The sequence below is a fragment of the Rhincodon typus genome, chromosome 15, assembly GCF_021869965.1.
Source record: "Rhincodon typus isolate 14 chromosome 15, sRhiTyp1.1, whole genome shotgun sequence".
NCBI classification, from domain to species: domain Eukaryota; kingdom Metazoa; phylum Chordata; class Chondrichthyes; order Orectolobiformes; family Rhincodontidae; genus Rhincodon; species Rhincodon typus.
In genome coordinates, this window is record NC_063346.1 from 58,844,390 (window position 1) to 58,862,801 (window position 18,412).

At 39.9% G+C, this 18,412-nt stretch overlaps 1 protein-coding gene across 6 annotated transcripts in view; it reads right to left on the minus strand.

Moving 5' to 3' along the window:
• cnot1 (CCR4-NOT transcription complex, subunit 1) overlaps positions 1-18,412 on the minus strand; it is a 92,657-nt gene that overhangs the window by 45,019 nt on the left and 29,226 nt on the right. For 4 of the 6 annotated variants that reach the window (XM_048605893.1, XM_048605892.1, XM_048605891.1 and 1 more), the window contains exons 12-18: positions 17,997-18,227; positions 13,434-13,574; positions 10,800-10,979; positions 9,205-9,321; positions 8,937-9,047; positions 3,281-3,358; positions 208-385 (exon numbers count right to left, since the gene is read on the minus strand). In XM_048605893.1, coding sequence (XP_048461850.1) covers positions 208-385; positions 3,281-3,358; positions 8,937-9,047; positions 9,205-9,321; positions 10,800-10,979; positions 13,434-13,574; positions 17,997-18,227 — 1,036 coding nt within the window. The remainder of the gene's footprint in view (positions 1-207; positions 386-3,280; positions 3,359-8,936; positions 9,048-9,204; positions 9,322-10,799; positions 10,980-13,433; positions 13,575-17,996; positions 18,228-18,412) is intronic. The other 2 variants (XM_048605896.1, XM_048605895.1) reach the window with 1 other exon arrangement.

The window sequence follows — 18,412 nt, forward strand, 5'->3', positions numbered from 1 at the left end:
TGACCCACCCTACGTCCTACATCAAACAGCACGAACTGTATTATCGTACAAGTAATGAAATTAAAACGGGTTAATAACCACTTTTAATTAATCAGTCCCCAGGCAAATCGATTTGTAATTAAAAGACAGCATACCACAGATTTCTCCGCACCACCCCCCCAACCTTTGCAGCCAAAATAACACTGAACAGAAATGAAAGCACTTTACCAGTGGTGACAACTACAGGCAGCTCCTCTGGTATTTTGGATTCTCTTTTTGGAGCAGAAAGCTGTTCCTCTAGATTTGTCAATTTTTCTTTGTCCTTTAGTAAAGTTCCAGGCTTCAAGTCGTTGATGTCCAAAGCAAGATTTTTACACAAGACCTCAATTTCAAACTTCAGGTTTAACTGAAATAAATATGAGTTTTGGAAAAAAAACAATGAATAGTTCCAGCTTCCAAACCAGTGAAAGCACAAATAGGACCCACTGAAAAATGATTTCAAACAAATAACAGTCAACAGTCCTGCTCAAAGATAATCCAAACTCCTTGAAAATATCACCACCTGAAATGCATTTAGATCAACTGTAGCATCTTTGTTCACCCAAGGGGTGTTGCAATTTGAAGTATTGCTTGTATTTTTGACACTGAGCTATCATCCCTTGCTCATACTGCTAATGCATGAAGTGGAAAGCTCTCTCAGGGAGGGAGATCCATTTCTGAATTCTCACCTGCCTTTTAGTTCATAAATCTTTCCAATGCCTGTCCCAAGAGACAGGAATTGAAATTTTGAAACAAAGTGCACTGCTGTTCTTAGCATCTGAAAGAAAGACATCAACCCTTCAGACACAGACCATACACCAGAAATTCACCAGCATGAACAAGGGGTGCCTACCCAAAATATAAACGTGTATTTTTCGCCCCTCTTTTCACATGGTGAGTCAGCACCCGTGCTTTTTCTATATTTTTATTTAAAGCAACTGCAGCACCAATGTTTCAAATCCTGGGATAACACCACTTGGAATAACCAAAAGTGGAGCAGGGAGGGGTAGAAGCTATCACAAGGTAACTGACCACAGATCAGAGTTGGGTTATAAATGCTAAGCACTTGTCACTGAAGCGGTCCTCAAACCAACACTTTAGTGAAATAGAAGGCAGGCAGTTTCAATAGCAAATACAACAACTTCAGCTGTGGCCCAGGAACACTAAAAAGATCAGTCACCAATTCTTGCAATGGGGCGACAGCAATACCTTATTTCTCAGAAAGGGTGAAAGAATGTTTTACTGCTACTGGAAAGATAGACCGTTATGTTCATGCTGCCATATCACATGTTTGAAGTCTTTCAGTCTCTTAAAACCCATTTTAATGTATACAAGGCCTCATTTCAGCCACACCCTCAATTCTTTGATTGTAAGAAACAATATTCAATATAATAGTAGCAAGGACATTCAGTCATCGTTAGGGAAATTCCCACCTGCGTTTGGTCAGAAAACAAACAGATGTATACTATGAAACGTACAGGACGACTTAACACCCAAGGCAAGTCATCAATTAACCGAAAGAAATTTGTCTTGACAAAGACAAAATTTGGTGGATGCTATTCTTGTTTAAATCTTGTTTAATCATTAAAGCCAATCCCAGTGAAATGGCAACTGAAAAACTGGACATCCTTCTCCATTCAAAACAGGAGTTTAGTTACCTAGTTATGATTTAAAAAAATAAAACAAAGACCAACCCATTGTAAGTCAGTAAGTAGCGGCAGCTGATTCCCCCAGGCTGACCTTTATCCATCCCTTGTCTGCTCAACTGTTTTTGTCTCTCTCTCTGGGCTCCATCTCTATCTCTTGCTTAGTCCTTCCTCCTTCCCCCACCCCATCTTCAGCATATATACCAAACTTTTCTCAGCTACAATCAGTTCTGAAAAAGGATCACTGGACCTGAGATATTAACTCTGCTTTCCCTGCACAGATGCTGTCAGACCTGAGTTTTTCCAGCAATTTCTGTTTTTATACCTGGTAATGGTATTAGGTAACAGCAGAGAGTGTTTTATTCCAACAATTTTATCATGTGTATAATGCTCAAAAATAACAAAACCATTAGATTCTATTGCTAGAAAAATACAGCCAGAAGGCAGCCCAATTGGATTATTGTACTTCTGCCAGGTCTTTGATAGAGTTACCTAATTTGGCCCACTTCCCTATGTTTTCTTACAGCCCTATAATTTTGCCCCTCTTGAAAGTTAACTCAGATGGTGCATTCAGATCTTAAATTAACCATTCCTCCCTCCCACAATCCCACCACAGAACTTTGGTTAATCATAAATATATCTCCAGAGGTTACTGACCAAATGGTGTTTCCTTATCTGCCCCATCAAAACCCCTCAATTTACAACACTGAATTTGCATTGATAAATCCACACGATGCTGAGAACTCCGACTACAACAAAGTGAATTTCATCACTTCAGTACATTAATATTTAAGCTACTTTAAACAAGAGTCTACAAAAATAAATCCCCCTATTTCCCAGGTTTCTTCCAAATCCTTCATCTCTGTAGTCATCTGTTACCTCATCCAACAAAGGCAAATTACTGTGGATGCTGGACAAACTCAGATCTTGCAGCGTCTGCACAGAAAGAAACAGTTAATGTTTCATGTATTGTATGACTCTAAAGAGGTTCTGAAGAGGAGCCATACTTGACTCAAAACGTTAATTCTGTTTTTCTCTCTCCACAGATGCTGCCAGACCTCCAGCAGTCTATGATGGCTACTTCATCCAAGTGACTATGCAGTGTGTTAAAGTGGGCTCAAACATAAGATGAAAACCCAGCACAGCTTAGGTGAAATGGAACACAAATTAATTGAAACAGCACACATTTTGCTATCTTCTTTCTGGTCAAAATTTTGTTCTTAAAGCAAATGTTTAATTTCAGCATGAACATACTAGTAAATGGATAGATCTCACATGGTTTTTGATGGAAATGAAGAGAAAATTGGAGCTTGATGAAAACCACAGTTTCCACAAGGCCTGAGCCCTCAAGTAGGCTTCTATTAATTTCACCCAAATCTTCTCAGGTTTCTGTGTGAAATTTCAAGTCCACTTCTAAGACTGGTCTGCATAATGATATTAAAACATTTACGTTTTGCACAAATTTAAGCCCAATCAATGAAGATTGCTCTGTAATATTCAGTGGTGTCTCAACAATAACCTAGCAAGTCTGCATGAGCCACCTACTAGTCAAACCACAATGAAGACTCTTGGTAGCAATTTGTTTTATGAATTAGGACAAATCAGAACAGCCTTACCTTCAAATCATGCTCTTGATGCAACTCTGCTAGTACATTCATGATCGCCATTGTCCAAGGATTTGGGGGCCTAAAAACCTGCAGAAACCATTCACAAAAGTAAGGAAACGTGGACAGTGCAATAGAACACTGATAATCACAACTAATTTTTTGATGAAAACAAAAATTAAGAGAAAATGCATTGTACTCCTTCATTCCTCCACCAACCCCTTCCCTGAAGGTCTTTTGTATCACATACCTAACCCCCACCAAATTCTCACAGCACGGTTATCAAACAATTGTCACAGGAAAATGACCTCAATACTCCTCTTCGCCTATTCCACTGACTTCAATTTTGCACATTCCAAGAATGGTATCAACTTTGCACAAACTGCTAACACAATTTTGGTGTCAGCTAAGGAGACTGTAAAATATATTTACTCACTGTTACCTAATTACTCTTCTCCAGTTACATGGTGTCACCATCTTTTTCCTAAAGGACAGAATCATAATTTCACGTCTAATATTAAAATAATATTTTAATTTTGCTAGAAGTCCAAATTTGGTGCCCATCATTAAAGATTAACCATATTGCACTATATAAAAGGGACATAACTTCAGCAATCAATCTTTCATGATAGGTGTATGAATAGAGATTGCACATAAATCAACCAATGAGAGTATATCCTGCACAAAGCAGCAGTACGACTTTATGTACACTGCAGTCAGAAAAGCAACTGTAAGCGGACACCACTTAGTAACCAACAAACCATCAACGTCAGCCTCTCTGCTCCTATGATGCTGCTTGGCCTGCTGTGTTCATCCAGCCCTGCACCTTGTTGTCTCGGATTCTCCAGCATCTGCAGTTCCTACCATCTTTTTAAAACTATAGTTTAGACAATATGCTAAACTGGGTGCCTCAGCAAGTAAGGTTATGAAATTGTACCGGCCCCCTTGAAAGTAAGGTTCAAAATCAGAGGTCCAGTGGTTGTGGAAAGCACCAAATAAATGCAGATCTGTCTTCCTTGCTCAAACTCACCTTCATTGGCATAAAGAACATACAGAGAAGTAAAATACAAATTGCAGCTGGGAAGAGAGAGTCGCACACTCCGAGGAAAGTGCAACATACTGAACCCATGAATGCTTCCAGATGGACTGAGTTCTTTTTAAAGTAGAAAACAGTCTGAATTTTCTTCCAATACATCAAGTCCTGACGGTAACTCAAACCTCAATTTTAGCTTATTTTTGCAAAGAAAATGTTTGCTCCCCAATCTGCAATAACATTCTTTTACACATCATTCAAGTTGAAGTTTCACAGCTGCAAAAAGTAGTACCACCGTGAAGTGTTAAGCAATGTTATATGGTGTCAGCATAAAAGGTATCTCACAGTTACTGCAGTATAATTACAGCTGAGTGCACAATTAATGCTCGAGAAAGGATCCTCCTTTCCCCTCATTTAATTTCAACTGGGACTTCATTTATGGAATAGCACAAGTCTGCAACCACTAGGCTAGGTGGCCCTGGCTTGATAAACAAGACATCTATCAACTGGTACATGCTGGCAAAATGCACAGTTTTAAGCTCATTAAACCTCAGCAGCACCCTTATATACACTTGAAAGTCTTAAGTTGCAGGTCTTGCCAAGCTGCAATTATGTCCACTGCTTTGACTGGGATTTGTCCCCGCAGGAACAGCAAGTACAATGAGGTAGAAAGAAACATTATTTATGCCGATATCTTGTTGATTAGATTTGAAGACTAAAGCAAGGAGCTTGGTTTCTGTAAATCCGAAGGGTCAAGTGAAAGCAGTCTGACTAAAGGAAAGGTTTTAAAACAGGGTTACTGAACCAGAAAAGGGTGGTTGCGTTGATCCAACTCATTTAAAATCTAGTTTAATGAAGCTGCCTGCCATAGATCTTAACCTGCAGGCCCTTCCAAAATGAAGAACCCACTCATCATTTCCCACATACCTTGGAAGTCCTAGAGAACACACAAATCAGGAGTAGGAGTAGGTCATTCAGCCCCTCAAGCCTGCTCTCGCATTCAATAAAACTATGGTTAATCAGATTACTGTTTCCACTGCACTTTGTCCATGAAAATAATCAGCAAGAGTGATCACCTTAAAGTCCTTGCGGAGACTTCATCGTATTGTGTGATACTGTGCTAGATGGCGTAGACTTTGAATAGTTCTAACAACTCAATGAGACCTAATTTCTTCCGATCAACCTGTTCAGAGATGTTATTACACATCTCTGGAGCAAATGGGACTTGAGCTTGGGCCTCCAGGTCCAGGGGTAGGGACATACCACTGCACCACAAGAGGGCTCTACAGCATTGTACTCAAATGGAATGTGTAAATTTATGGCCTGGTATATACTCCTACTCTGCCATTACTATCAAGCCAGAGGATCAACCCTAGTTCAGTGAAGTGTTCCATAATCAACAGATCAAATCTAAGCGCTACAGTCCTGCTATATCCAGTCATGAATGGTGGTTGACAATTAATCAACTCACTGGAGAAGGCAACTCCACAATTATTCCAACCCTCTATAATGGAGGAGCCCAGCATAATAGTGCAAAAGACAAGGCTGAAACATTTGCAACAATCTTCTGCCAGAAATGGCAACTGGATGATTCATCTCAGTGTCCTCCAAGAAGTCACAGATGTTAGTCTTAAACCCTTTCAATTCATTCCACGTGGTATCAAGAAATGGTTGGAGGCGGTGACACTGTAAAAGCGGTGAACCCTGACAACATTCTGGTAATAGTACTGAAAATCTGAGGTCCCTAAGCTGCATGGCCCCCTCTGAGGTTCTGCGCACACACACTTCACCTGACGAAGGAGCAGCACTCTGAAAGCTTGTGGTGTCGTGTGACTTCTGACTTCGCCCACTCCAGTCCAACACCGGCACCTCCACACATACTGAATCGCTGATATCAACTCCAAAAGTTGCTGTCACGCACAGACCTTGGAGGTCTGCACAACAACAGGAAAAATTACAGCCAATGTAGCTGAAAATGTGCACTCCAGAACATACTGTTCCCTAGCCAAGCTCTCTTAGTACAGCTACAACACTGGCATCTACCGACCATGTGGAAAATTGCCCAGGTATGGCCCTTTCAAAAGGAGGATGAATCAAACCTGAATCAGTCTACCCTCGATTATCAGTAAAATATTGAAGATATCAACATGTTATCAAGCAGATCTCCTCAGCTGTGCACTGACACTTAATTTGGTTTAGCCAAGATGACTTGGCACCTGATCTCATTAAGATGGTCAGTCATCTCAGCTCCAGGACATGCCTGCAGGAGTCCCTTAAAGGTAGTGTCCTAAGCCCAACCATCTTCAGCTGCTTCAATGTCCATCCCTCCATTATAAGATCAGAAGTGCTTAATGATGATTGTCAGCACTATTTGCATTTCTCTAGACACTAAAAGGAGCCCATGTCGATATGCAGCAAAATCTGGACAATATTCTGGCTGGGAAAAACTAATTCATGGCACACAAGTGCTGGGCAACAATTTTGATTTAGTATTTTGAACTATACACTATTAATTTTATATTACATCCTTTTTGCTTTAAAAACACACCTGTGGATGGGGCACTGGCAAGCATTTATTGCCCATCTCTAACTGCCCTTGAATGAAGTGGCTTGTGAGATCATTTGAGAGAGCAATTAAGTCAATCACATTGCTGTAAGGTGTGGAGTCACATGTAGGCCAGATCACGTAAGGTTGGCAATTTCCTTCCATAAAGGACATGACCACTAGTTACATAATTAGCATTAGAGTAGTTTTTTCATTCCAATATTTTTATTTGAATTCAAAATTTCACCATCTGCCAAGGTGGGATTCATAGAAATTAAGAAAATAGGAACAGGAGTAGCTCATTCAGACCCTTGCGCCTCCTCTGCCATTCAATAATGACTAAGGTTGATCATCCTACTCAGTACTCCATACCCTTTGATCCTTTCAGCCCTAAGAACTATTTCTATCTCTTTCTTGAAAACACCACATAGCTTTAAATTGAGGGGTGATAGATATAGGACAGATGTCAGAGGTAGGTTCTTTCCTCAGAGTAGTAAGGGCGTGAAATGCCCTGCCTGCAAAAGTAGTAGACTCGCCAACTTTAAGGGCATTTAAATGGTCATTGGATAAACATATGGATGATAATGGAATAGTTTAGGTTCGATGGGCTTCACAGGTTGGCGCAACATCGAGGGCCGAAGGGCCTGGACTGCGCTGTAATGTTCTATGTTCTATTCAATGTTTTGGCCTTGACCGCTTTCTGTGGCAGAAAATTCCACAAGGCCACCACTCTGGGTGAAGAAACTTCTCATCTGAGTCTTAAATGGCCTACCCTGAATGCTTAGAACACGACCCCAGTCATCGGGAACATCCATCCTGTGTTTACCCTGTCTGAATTTTATAGATTCCTATAAGATTCCCCCTTCATTCTTCTAAAGTCACTAATAAGGAGTTTGTGTGCCAATCCAACATGGCCTCAATCATTATTACTTTTAAATGACCAATGAAAGTGCCACAGTACATTCAATCGATTATCTGATTAAGGGGACACCAATTTCAAGTTAATACAATTACAACCTCAAAACTTACTTTTGACACTTTCCTTTTATGCCCATACGCAGCAAAATCCAGACAGTATTCTGGCTTGGAATGACTAATTCATGCCACACAAGCGCTGGGCAACGATCTTGATTTAGTATTTTGAACTATATATTATTAATTTTATATTACATGCATTTTGCTTTAAAAATACGCCTGTGGATGGGGCACTGGCAAGCCTAGTATTTATTGCCTATCTCTAAGCTTTTAGCTTTCTTTGACAGTTGGACATGAATTTATTCTTTACATTAGGCACCATTCACCTCTATTATTCTAAAAGTACTTCCAATCTTGAGGATTGCACTGTCATGCTCAAAATTAGAAAGGCACTCACTAGTTTATATTTTTAAACAACACTGGATTCTAAAGAAATAGAATTGATGTTAGCAGTTACCATTCTATCTGGGCTTGATACTTGGATTCTGTTTGGAAACTTTAATTTAAGTGAAATCACATGGATTCACTGACTCAACAATCAGGTTAGGAATAGCATCTTCAGGGTCAGAGCCGTATTCATGGAACTCCAGGCTATTTCTCTACATCCTTCGGCACGTTGTTAATTAAACACAACATGAAAGTAGTAATTGTAGAACCTGCCACTGACCGTCACAGATGGGCTGAATTATAGTGCAAATCATCAAATGAATATGCCATCACAGACAGTCTGGGTGCAAGATCAGAAGTGTAGTTAACAGTACAAACAGACATGATCCTGGTCAGAATTTATTAACCTGTTAACAACTATCAAATATCAAATATCAGTGGTATAATCTGTTCCAAGACAAGATTCTATAAGCACTGGAGAGAGACTGGATTGTCACAAGAAGCCATAATTATATCAGTGCATTACAAATTCGTAAGAAGTTAGCTTAAAGGAAGACTGCTCATCTCAAGTGTTGTCCAATTCACATCATTCTCGTTACTGGAAGATTTGGACCATAAATTATCAAAGCACTCAAGGGCAAGTTTCTTCTCAGGTCTGATTGGAATTAGTCCTTATTCAGCTGAATAGAAGTGGGGGTGCGTGGGGAGAACAGGTGATCTGAACTTACCATACTTCTAACGCTGGATTCTAAAACTTTGGCAACGAAAGGGACAACATAGAGCATCTCCTGCTGACCTTTCACGTAAGCCTCCAGCAGCAACGACTTCACGTCCAGATCCTGCATATCATAATTTAAATACTTTTGAGTTTGCAAAAATAAAAAAAAGTCATCTTAAACACAATGAATTATTCATCTCTAATTAAAGCTGCTCAAAACGAAAATAAAAAGTTGGATTCAAGCATTACTAAAAATTCATGAAAAGAGAATCACTTACAATGTGTAAGATGGGCTTATTTTTGGCCAAGGTTATCATGCCTAACCAATGGCCCAGATTCTTCAACAGTGACCGATCTGAAAAATTTGCTGCAGCCTTGTCAGACGTCAACAACACCTAAAAAAAGGGCCAAAAGGAATAGGTGAGGGAGCAGTCTAATGCCAATATTTATAGTGTTTAGTTAAAATGAAGAATATGGCTTTCATTAGAACAGGTCATTTTGCATTAACTTATCAAATAGCTTCCAGAAAACTAGGGCTGCTGGACATCAGATCTCAACAGAAGTACAACAAACACCACACAGCATGCTGACCTCATATTTAGTTTCATATACAAGATCTCAGGTTTAACAACTCACCCAATATTAATTCACTATTATCATGAACAGCAACTCCGCTATAAATCATCTTGGCAATTCCTTACAGCCTTCTCTTTCTTTCTCTACAAAAACTCATCTACATTTCGGCTCATGAATGAACCACTGTATATTCAGAAGAGTCAAGAGTTAGCACTAGGACTCATTGAAGGACAGGTCAGAGAAACTCCATCTGATTAATTCCGTCATGCATAAATGCTCAAATTATAATTCTCAAAGTTCTTCTCATGATGGAGTAAAATTCACCGCATGCTTGTATTATTGAATCCTACACAAATGTTTCCTGCCTCAACCAGCCAGTTGTATGTTAACACAGTCAGTCAATACCAATAAAATCAGCTCAACTACCCTGGCATGGGAAGGCAAAATAAATAAAAACCGCTCCCTAGAAAATAAAAGTTATCCTTGCTGACTTTCAACATGCTGAGACTCACAGTTGAGGAATTAGTTATTTGAGAAACTTGACAGCTTGTCACCATCTTCAAGGATAATTAGGGGAATAAATGATTATCCCAATTATCAATGGTGTACAGGGTTGTAGGGATGGGATGAATGTTCAACCACAATGATCATACTGAATGGTGGGGTAGAATGGTCGTCTCCTGTTCCTATGTTGCAAATGTTAGACAAGCCAACAATGTCCACATCCTGTGAACAAAATAAAAAACAGTTTGGGTTCAATTACTAGAGAGCTGCTGGCGTATTCAACAATCTGTACCACAATGGTTAGATTCTTTTGGCATTGAATAAAGTTGGTTTTAAAAAGTAAAAAAAAAAGTGTTTCAGATTTTCCAAAAGAAAATTGTAAAAGTGGAAGTAGGAGCTTACTGAATTGTATTGGTTTGTGTTTCTGAGTGCAGCTGGGAAACAGAAGGAAACTCCTGCTTTTAATATCTGCCCAGTGAACTTGATCAGAAAGTGTTTTGAGTGGATGCCATTATTGAACTTTGCAGCTGTGTCAACCGTGGCAATTTACCTGCAAGCATTCACTGCCTTAAGTTCACAAATGTAGCCAATTAATGAAAGTTGCGGAACTATAACCTGGCATAGATGCATGCCTTCAGGAACAGAGCAGGGAAAATTGTTGGAGGTGGTGGTGGATGAAAAAAAACAGGAAAGCTGATGTCAACAAGCACACATTAAAAGGCTATTACCCTTAACAGTTTCACCAGGAAATTCCTTGCTCATGCGTCTGAATGTCACACACACTCACTCTTACCTTGATGTTTCTGTAAGTCTCGGTTAGTACCATTTTGTTAAACTCTGAATTCTTCAACGTGTCCATAAAGTTGGAGTACAGACTGTGAAAATTAGGTTCAATGCTAACTCTCTTCATGACCAAATACTGGGATACCCAGGGCATAAACTCATCTTTCACGGTCTCTTTTAACTCTTCCACCTATAACATCAAGAGGAAAAACACGCCATTCAGATCAGACATAATGATTAGAAGAGAGAGTTGTAATTAGTAAAATAGGATATGCCAAGTTAGGTATCAAACAATTCAATTAGATTAGTATTAAAAATTAACCTAGTGCAAGAAAACTACAGCTTACACGATAGCAAAATGCAAAGGAAAATTATTCATTGCTTTATTGGAATTGCTTTGTCTCAAGTATTGAAGAGTACTGCTTCATCAAGGCACATATCCAAACAGATAGTAACAAAGTCTTCCCCACCCCAACCTGTTCAAAGGATTCATAAGTGGTGGGCACACCAAAGCACCCAGCGGTTAAACAGCCATGAACATCGTTAGATGATTAAAAGTAACCCTTTAAGGATGAATCCCTCAAGCTTTGAGAAACTGCATATTCTTGATTGTGGGTATGTACATGAGAGAAAAATGGACTTTAATGTTCGGGCAGCATTCAATTAAAGGTTTACTGCAGGAAACTAATTCCAGAAGTGATTGAAAGCTCTCAATAAAAATAGAGATCACAACTGACTAATTATGCTCCAAACCTAACAGAAATGATCGTCAAATTTAACATGCTTGCTTGCATGACAGGTTACTTTTGTGAATTCAGTGACTAATCACAATGTCTTAAACAGCATCAAGCACAATGTGATATAGTATTATTTACGGTTACCTCAAGCAAATACAAAGAACATGTGTAGCACCCTGTCAGATTCTCTGGTACCATGAGGTCTTTCACATCCAGTGATTTGTCACTGGAATGCATAGCAGGCTGTTCGTATGCATCAATGTTCCACAAAACCGTTTATTATGCCCTTCTCAAACTTTGGTGGTGTGGAACGAAAACAGACAAAACTAAATTGAAAACAGTTAAGACTGGAATTTACTGGGATTAAATTGAATGGAGACATTAGGAACACAAACAGAAGGCTACTCCATTAAAATCAGGACCAATGGCAATGAACATTAAATGTACTCTGATCAGATGGTTCAGTATTAATTTTTCTCAAGAGGCAGAATAAAATAAGGTCTATGCTTCCAAAACCATCATCTTTTGGACAATGTTCTGCTGAATGCAAAAAACAAAACTATTACAACTGGAGATTTCAATGCCCGGGAGATTCAAGATGTGGAGGTGCCAGTGTTGGACTGGTGTGGACCAGGTTAGAAGTCACACGACACCAGGTTACAGTCCAACAGGTTTATATGAAATCACAAGGTTTCGGAGCACTGCTCTGAAAGCCTCTGATTTCAAATAAACCTGTTGGACTATAACCCGGTGTCGTATGGCTTCTGACCTTGGGAAATTCAAAACATTGATGTATTTTGAATTGCCTATGAATGGCAAATGTTTCACACATTTTGAACAGTGCATTTATTTCCCAATTTAATTACACAAGTCATTCTCATAAATGGTCTTCAATTTCCATAAATTAATCCCACCTTACAGTTTTGGCTAGATTCACTGGACCCCCTACATGGGTTCATTTACTAGCAGCAGGGGAGGCGAAGGCCTATGTGGTATTATTGCTGGATTATTAATCCAGAGATCCTATAATGTTCTGGGAACCCAGGTTTGAATCCTACCATTGCAGATGATAGAATTTGAATTAAAAAAATGTCTGGAATTAGGAGTGTTATGGTGACCTTGAAACCGCTGATGGAAAAACCCCACCTGGTTTATAGATGTTCTTTGGGAAAGGAAACTGCTGCCCCTACCTGATCAGGCCTACATGTGACTCCAGACCCACAACAGTGTGGTTGACACTTAGCTGTCCTCTGGGCAATTAGGGATGGGCAATAAATATAGGCCTGGCCAGTCATGCCCACATTCCATGAATAAATTTAACAAATACATAGCTATCATACATCAATGCCTGTGATTTTTAGCTATGCCTTGAACAGAAGCAATGTAAGGGCTGTCATTGAGCTGAGTGATGGCTGCACTCCAGCAAACATTGCATAGATGTTGGCTGATATATATGGAACTCCTGTGGTTATTGAACTACATTGGATTACATAAAAAGTCATTCAGCTAGCCAATACATTCTGATGTTCATGCTCCTCCCAGCTTGCCTCAGCTAAATCTATTGCTATCCTGCATTCCCTTCCCTTTATAGCATTTGTCTCGTTTTCCCTTAAATGCATCTATACTACTAGCTTCAACCGCTCTGCATAGTATTAAGTTCCTCATTCTTTAAATAGAGTGGTGAGACGTTTGTGGAATTCTCATAGGATTTCTTGAAAACTACATTATACACTCTGCTCCACAAAAAACTAAAGCAAATAACTGGTAGTCAACTTGCAGTCAGCACATTTTGTGTGAAACTGCTGAGTAATTTAAACAGGCTGGTTTCAAATGCCAAGATTAAAAGGAGAGCATCACTGCAAGGAAAAGGGTGATCCCACTACACACAACTTTCTCAAAACACTCACCTTTTGTGTCATGTTGGACTGTGAGAGGTTGTTGAAGATAAATGCCACTTTTTCTTGAATATTCTCTGGTGGTTCCACTATTCTCTCTGCCTGGTCTGTGGCCACCAACAATGTTTCTATGTTAGTTGTATTGATGGAGGGCTAAAAAAAAAAAACACAAGGACTTTACTGTGACACATTTAATCAATGAAACTCAGTGAAGCCCTTGGCATACTCACACTTTGAAGCTGACTGCTCCTCCAACATTAAAAACTCCACAGGCAAAAAACAATTCACTTGCCAAATCCTATAAGGTCTGAAAGGGTTGGCAGACACAATCGGATGTTGCTTTAAAACGCAGTTCAATGTTACCAACAAAGGCCGGTTAAAGCTCTAAGCATTACAATGGAAGAGGAAAACAATTTTTGCAGATCAGCTTTCAGACAGTGTGGAAACAGAAAATATAAAATACCCAAGTGTGAGAAATTCAGAGATTTAAATTACAAACAAACGCAGACATAGAAATATCCCATTAGGTCTGGTCATTCCGTTGCTTTTTTTAAGAAAAAAAAACTTACATTTGCAAGGCTCAGTTTAAGTTGAAAATTTGCATTACCTGGGCATTTTAGTCTGAATATTCAAGATACAAGATGCCTCAGTTAACATTCCAGCTGATTTGTTTCTCGGAAGAGAGTGACGTAAAAGGCCTATAATGCAGTATGAAGAGGAACCCATGCACTGGGGTGATATGATTTGAAAAGACATAAGAACCTGGAGCAGGGGCAGGCCATATGGCTCTTCAAGCCTGCTTTGCCATTCAATAAGATCACGGCTGATCTTTTCATGGCCTCAGTTCCACTTACCCACCATCTCAACATAACCCTTAATTTTTTGAATAGTAACAGAATTATCTATCTTAACCTTAAAAACATTCAATGAGGTAGCCTCAACTACTTCACCAGGCACGGAATTCCACAGATTCACAATGCTTTGGGTGAAGAAGTTCCTCCTCAATTCAGTCCTAATCTTCTCCCCCTTAATTCTGAGGTTATGCCCTCCTGTTCTAGTTTCACCCACCAGTGGAAACAATCTCCCTGCTTCTATCTTATCTATTCTCTTCATAATTTTATGTGTTTCTGTAAGATCGCCCCCACCCATTCTTCTAAATTCCAATTAATATAATCCCAGCCTACTCAATCTCTCCTCATAAGCCAACCCTCTCAACTTTGGAATCAATGTAGTGAATCTCCTCTGCACTCCCCTCCAGCGCCAGTGCATCCTTTCTCAAGTAGGGAGATACATTACACATGGTCCCGAACTCCAAATCATTTATGTAAATTGCAATCTACTGCAGTTCCAACAGTGATCCCTGAGACAGGCCACTAGTCACTGTTCGCCAACCAGAAAAGCACTCATTTATCCCCACTCTTTCTTCCTGTTAATTAACAAATCCTTGACTCATGCTAATGCATTGTCTGTAATGTTATGCACCTTCACCTTATGCAGCAGCCTTTTGTGTGTCACCTTGTCGAACGTCTTTTGGAAATCCAGATATGCCACAAGGGTCACCCTTGTCCACTGCGCTTGTAATGACTTCATAGAATTCCAGCAAATTAGTCAAGTATGACACGACTTTCATGAACCCATGCTGCGTCCACCAAATGGGACAATTTTTAATCTCGATGTCTTTCTATTTCTTCCTTGATGATAGATTCAAGCATTTTCCCCACTACAGAAGTGAAGCTAACTGGCCTATAATGCCCCATCTTTTGGCGACCTCCTTTTTTGTGCAGTGGTGTCACATTGGCTGTTGTCCAATCTGCTGGAACTGCCCCAGAGTCCAGTGAATTTTGGAAAATTACCATAAGTACATTTGCTGTTACGCCCGCCATCTCTTTTAGTACCCTGCAATGCATCCCATCAGGACCAGGGGACTTGTCCATCTTGAGCTCCAGTGGCTTGCCCAACATTACCTCTTTCATGATAATAATTGTGTCTAGGTCCTCAGCTACCTTAGTCTCTTTGTCATCAATTACTGGCAAGTTATTTGTGTCCTCCACCGTGAAGATCAACATAAAATACCTGTTCAATGCCTCAGCTATTTCCTCATTTCCCATTATGAAGTCCCCATTCTCATCCTCCAAAAGGACCAATGTTTACCTTAGCCACACGTTTTTCGTTTTATATGTTTATAGAAACTTTTGCTATCTGTCTTTATATCCTGAGCTAGTTAGTCTCAATCTATCTTACGTTTCTTTATAGCCACAAAAAAGGCTTTCTGTTTACCTTTAAAATTTTCCCAATCTTCTAATTTCCCACTGGTCTTTGCCACTTTGTATGCTTTCTCTTTCAATTTGATAGCCTCCCTTATTTCCTTAGACATCCATGGCTGATTACCCCTCTTCCTACAGTCCTTCCTTTTCACTGGTTATATACTTTTGCTGAGCACTTGGAAAAATTGTTTTGAAAGTCCTCCACTGTTCGTCAACTTTCCGACCAGAGTTTTTGCTTCCAATCTGTTTTAGCCAATTCCTCCCTCATCCTATTGTTGTCTCTCCTTTGTTTAAGCACAGGTCCATGGTATTGGATTTTTATCTTCTCACTTTCCATCTGTATTCTAAATTCAACCATACTGTGACTGCTCCTTCCAAGAGGATCCCTAACTATGGAGGATCATTAATTATCCCTGTCTCATTACATAAGACAGCTTCCTCCCTCGTCAGTTCCTTTACAAACTGTTCAAGAAAGCTATCGCAGATACATTCAATGAACTGCTCCTCAAGGCTGCTTTGACTGACCTGGTTCGACCAATCGACATGTAGATTAAAATCCCCCACGATAATTGCCATACCATTTTTACAGGCATTAGTTATTTCTTTGTTTATTGCCCACCCCAAAGTGATGTTATTATTTGGTGGCCTATAGACTATGCCTATCAGTGACTTTTTCTTCTTAGGATTTCTAATTTCCACCCAAATGGATTCAACTTTATTCTCCGTAGAACTGGTATCATCTCTCACTACAGCCATGATGTTGTCCTTAAATATCAGAGCAGCACCACCACCTCCCTTACCCTCCTGTCTGTCCTTCCAAATAGTCTGATATCCTTGGATATTTAATTCTAAGTCGTGACCATCCTGCAACCATGTCTCCATAATGGCTACTAAATCATACTCATTCACGATAATTTGTGCTGTTAACTCATCTATCTTGTTACCTAAATGCTCGTAGCATTCGAAAAGTGCCTTTATGCTAGTTTTTATACCTGATTTTTTAATTCTAACATCTCCATTAATACTATCTCCTGAGTTTTCCTTCCTCTTACCTTCCTTCATAGCCCTCGATATAGTTAAACCCTCCTGCATAAACGTTAACCTGCTGTTTCCTTTTCTATTTATCATTAGACTTCTTGTCATTTTCCCCTTCCCCTCACCCCCATTTCACTAGTTTAAAGTCCTAGTGACCACACTATTTATCCTTTTCGCTAGAACACTGGTTCCAGATCGGCTCAGGAGGAGACTGCTCCAATGGTACAGATCTCTCCTGTTCCAAAACTGATACCAACGCCCTATGAAATGGAACACCGCTTTCCCACACCACTCCTTTAGCCACGTGTTTACTTCCCTAATTTTCTTATCTTATCATTCCCTATGCCAATTTGCACGTGGCTTGAGTAGTAATCTGGAGATTATGACCCTTGAGGACTTGTTCCTTAATTGCATTCCTAGTGCTTGATAATCTCCAAACTGATCCTCCTTTCTGGCCTTGCCTATGTTGTTTGTCCCAAGGTGGACCACAACAACCGGATCCTTGGCCTCCTGCCCCAATTTCCTTTCAAGCCGGTCGGAAATGTCCCTCACCCTGGCACTGTGCAGGCAACACAAGATGCGGGACTCTCGATTCTGCTTGGAAAGGATGCTATCAATTCCCCTAATTATAGGGATAGTAAGAACTGCCAATGCTGGAGTCTGGGATAACAAGGTGTGGAGCTGGAGGAACACAGCAGGCCAGACAGCATCAGAGGAACAGGAAAGCTGACGTTTCAGATCTGGACCCTTCTTCATTTTTCTGAGTCAGCTACAACTATCACTTGTCTTCTTGCTCCCCCCTCTTGAATAGCCTCCTGCTCCATGGTGCAATGGTCAGTTGGCTCATCCTCCTTACAGCCCTTTGCCTCATCCTCACAGGGAGCAAGTACCTCATACCTGTTGGACAAGGTCAAGAGCTGAGACATTACAGTGAAAAGTTTCCGCTTAACTTACGAAATATTCACATGAACACTGCTCAACAAAAGGAACACTTCCAGCATTCAAGCGTTCAAAAGAGGAAAGTCAGCATCAACCTTGACAAAAACTGAATGGGTTTTAGAGTTACTAAGCTGCCATTTATCAAATTTTTGTGGAAAATCCTGTCTGATAGCTAGACAATGATAGCTAATGATGTCTTTACAAGTTAGAAATGGCAAATTAATCAATAGATCCCTCACACTGATGACTGAGGGAAGAATATAAATGTTTAGTAATATAACATTATTTTGAAACAACTCCATCATTGCTCACAGTATAGAAGTATTCAAGTACTCACTGGTACATCTTTCTTAAAGCTCACTCCACTTGGCCTGGTAACTGTAGTGGCTTTGGTCACAGTAGTGGTTGTGGATGTGGTTACTATGGCGCTGACTTGTCTGGTGAGAGGGGTCTTGTTCTGAGCCTGTGCTTGAGCCTGAGCCTGGGCCAATGCAATACTGCCAGGGGTTGTGATGCTACCTTGCATTTTCACAGGAGGGTCTCTGGATTGCTGGCCATACTCAATGTACTGAACAAATACAAAAAGATTAAAAAATGAATAACACTTTATATTTCTAACTGGTGTAAAATTACTGTAATATACTTCTAAAGTCAAGGGTTTTCTTGACAAAACCACATTATCCTTGAAAAAAGAAAACACACCCCGTCTACCTAAAATTGGAATCTACCTAAAATTGGAATCTACCTAAAATT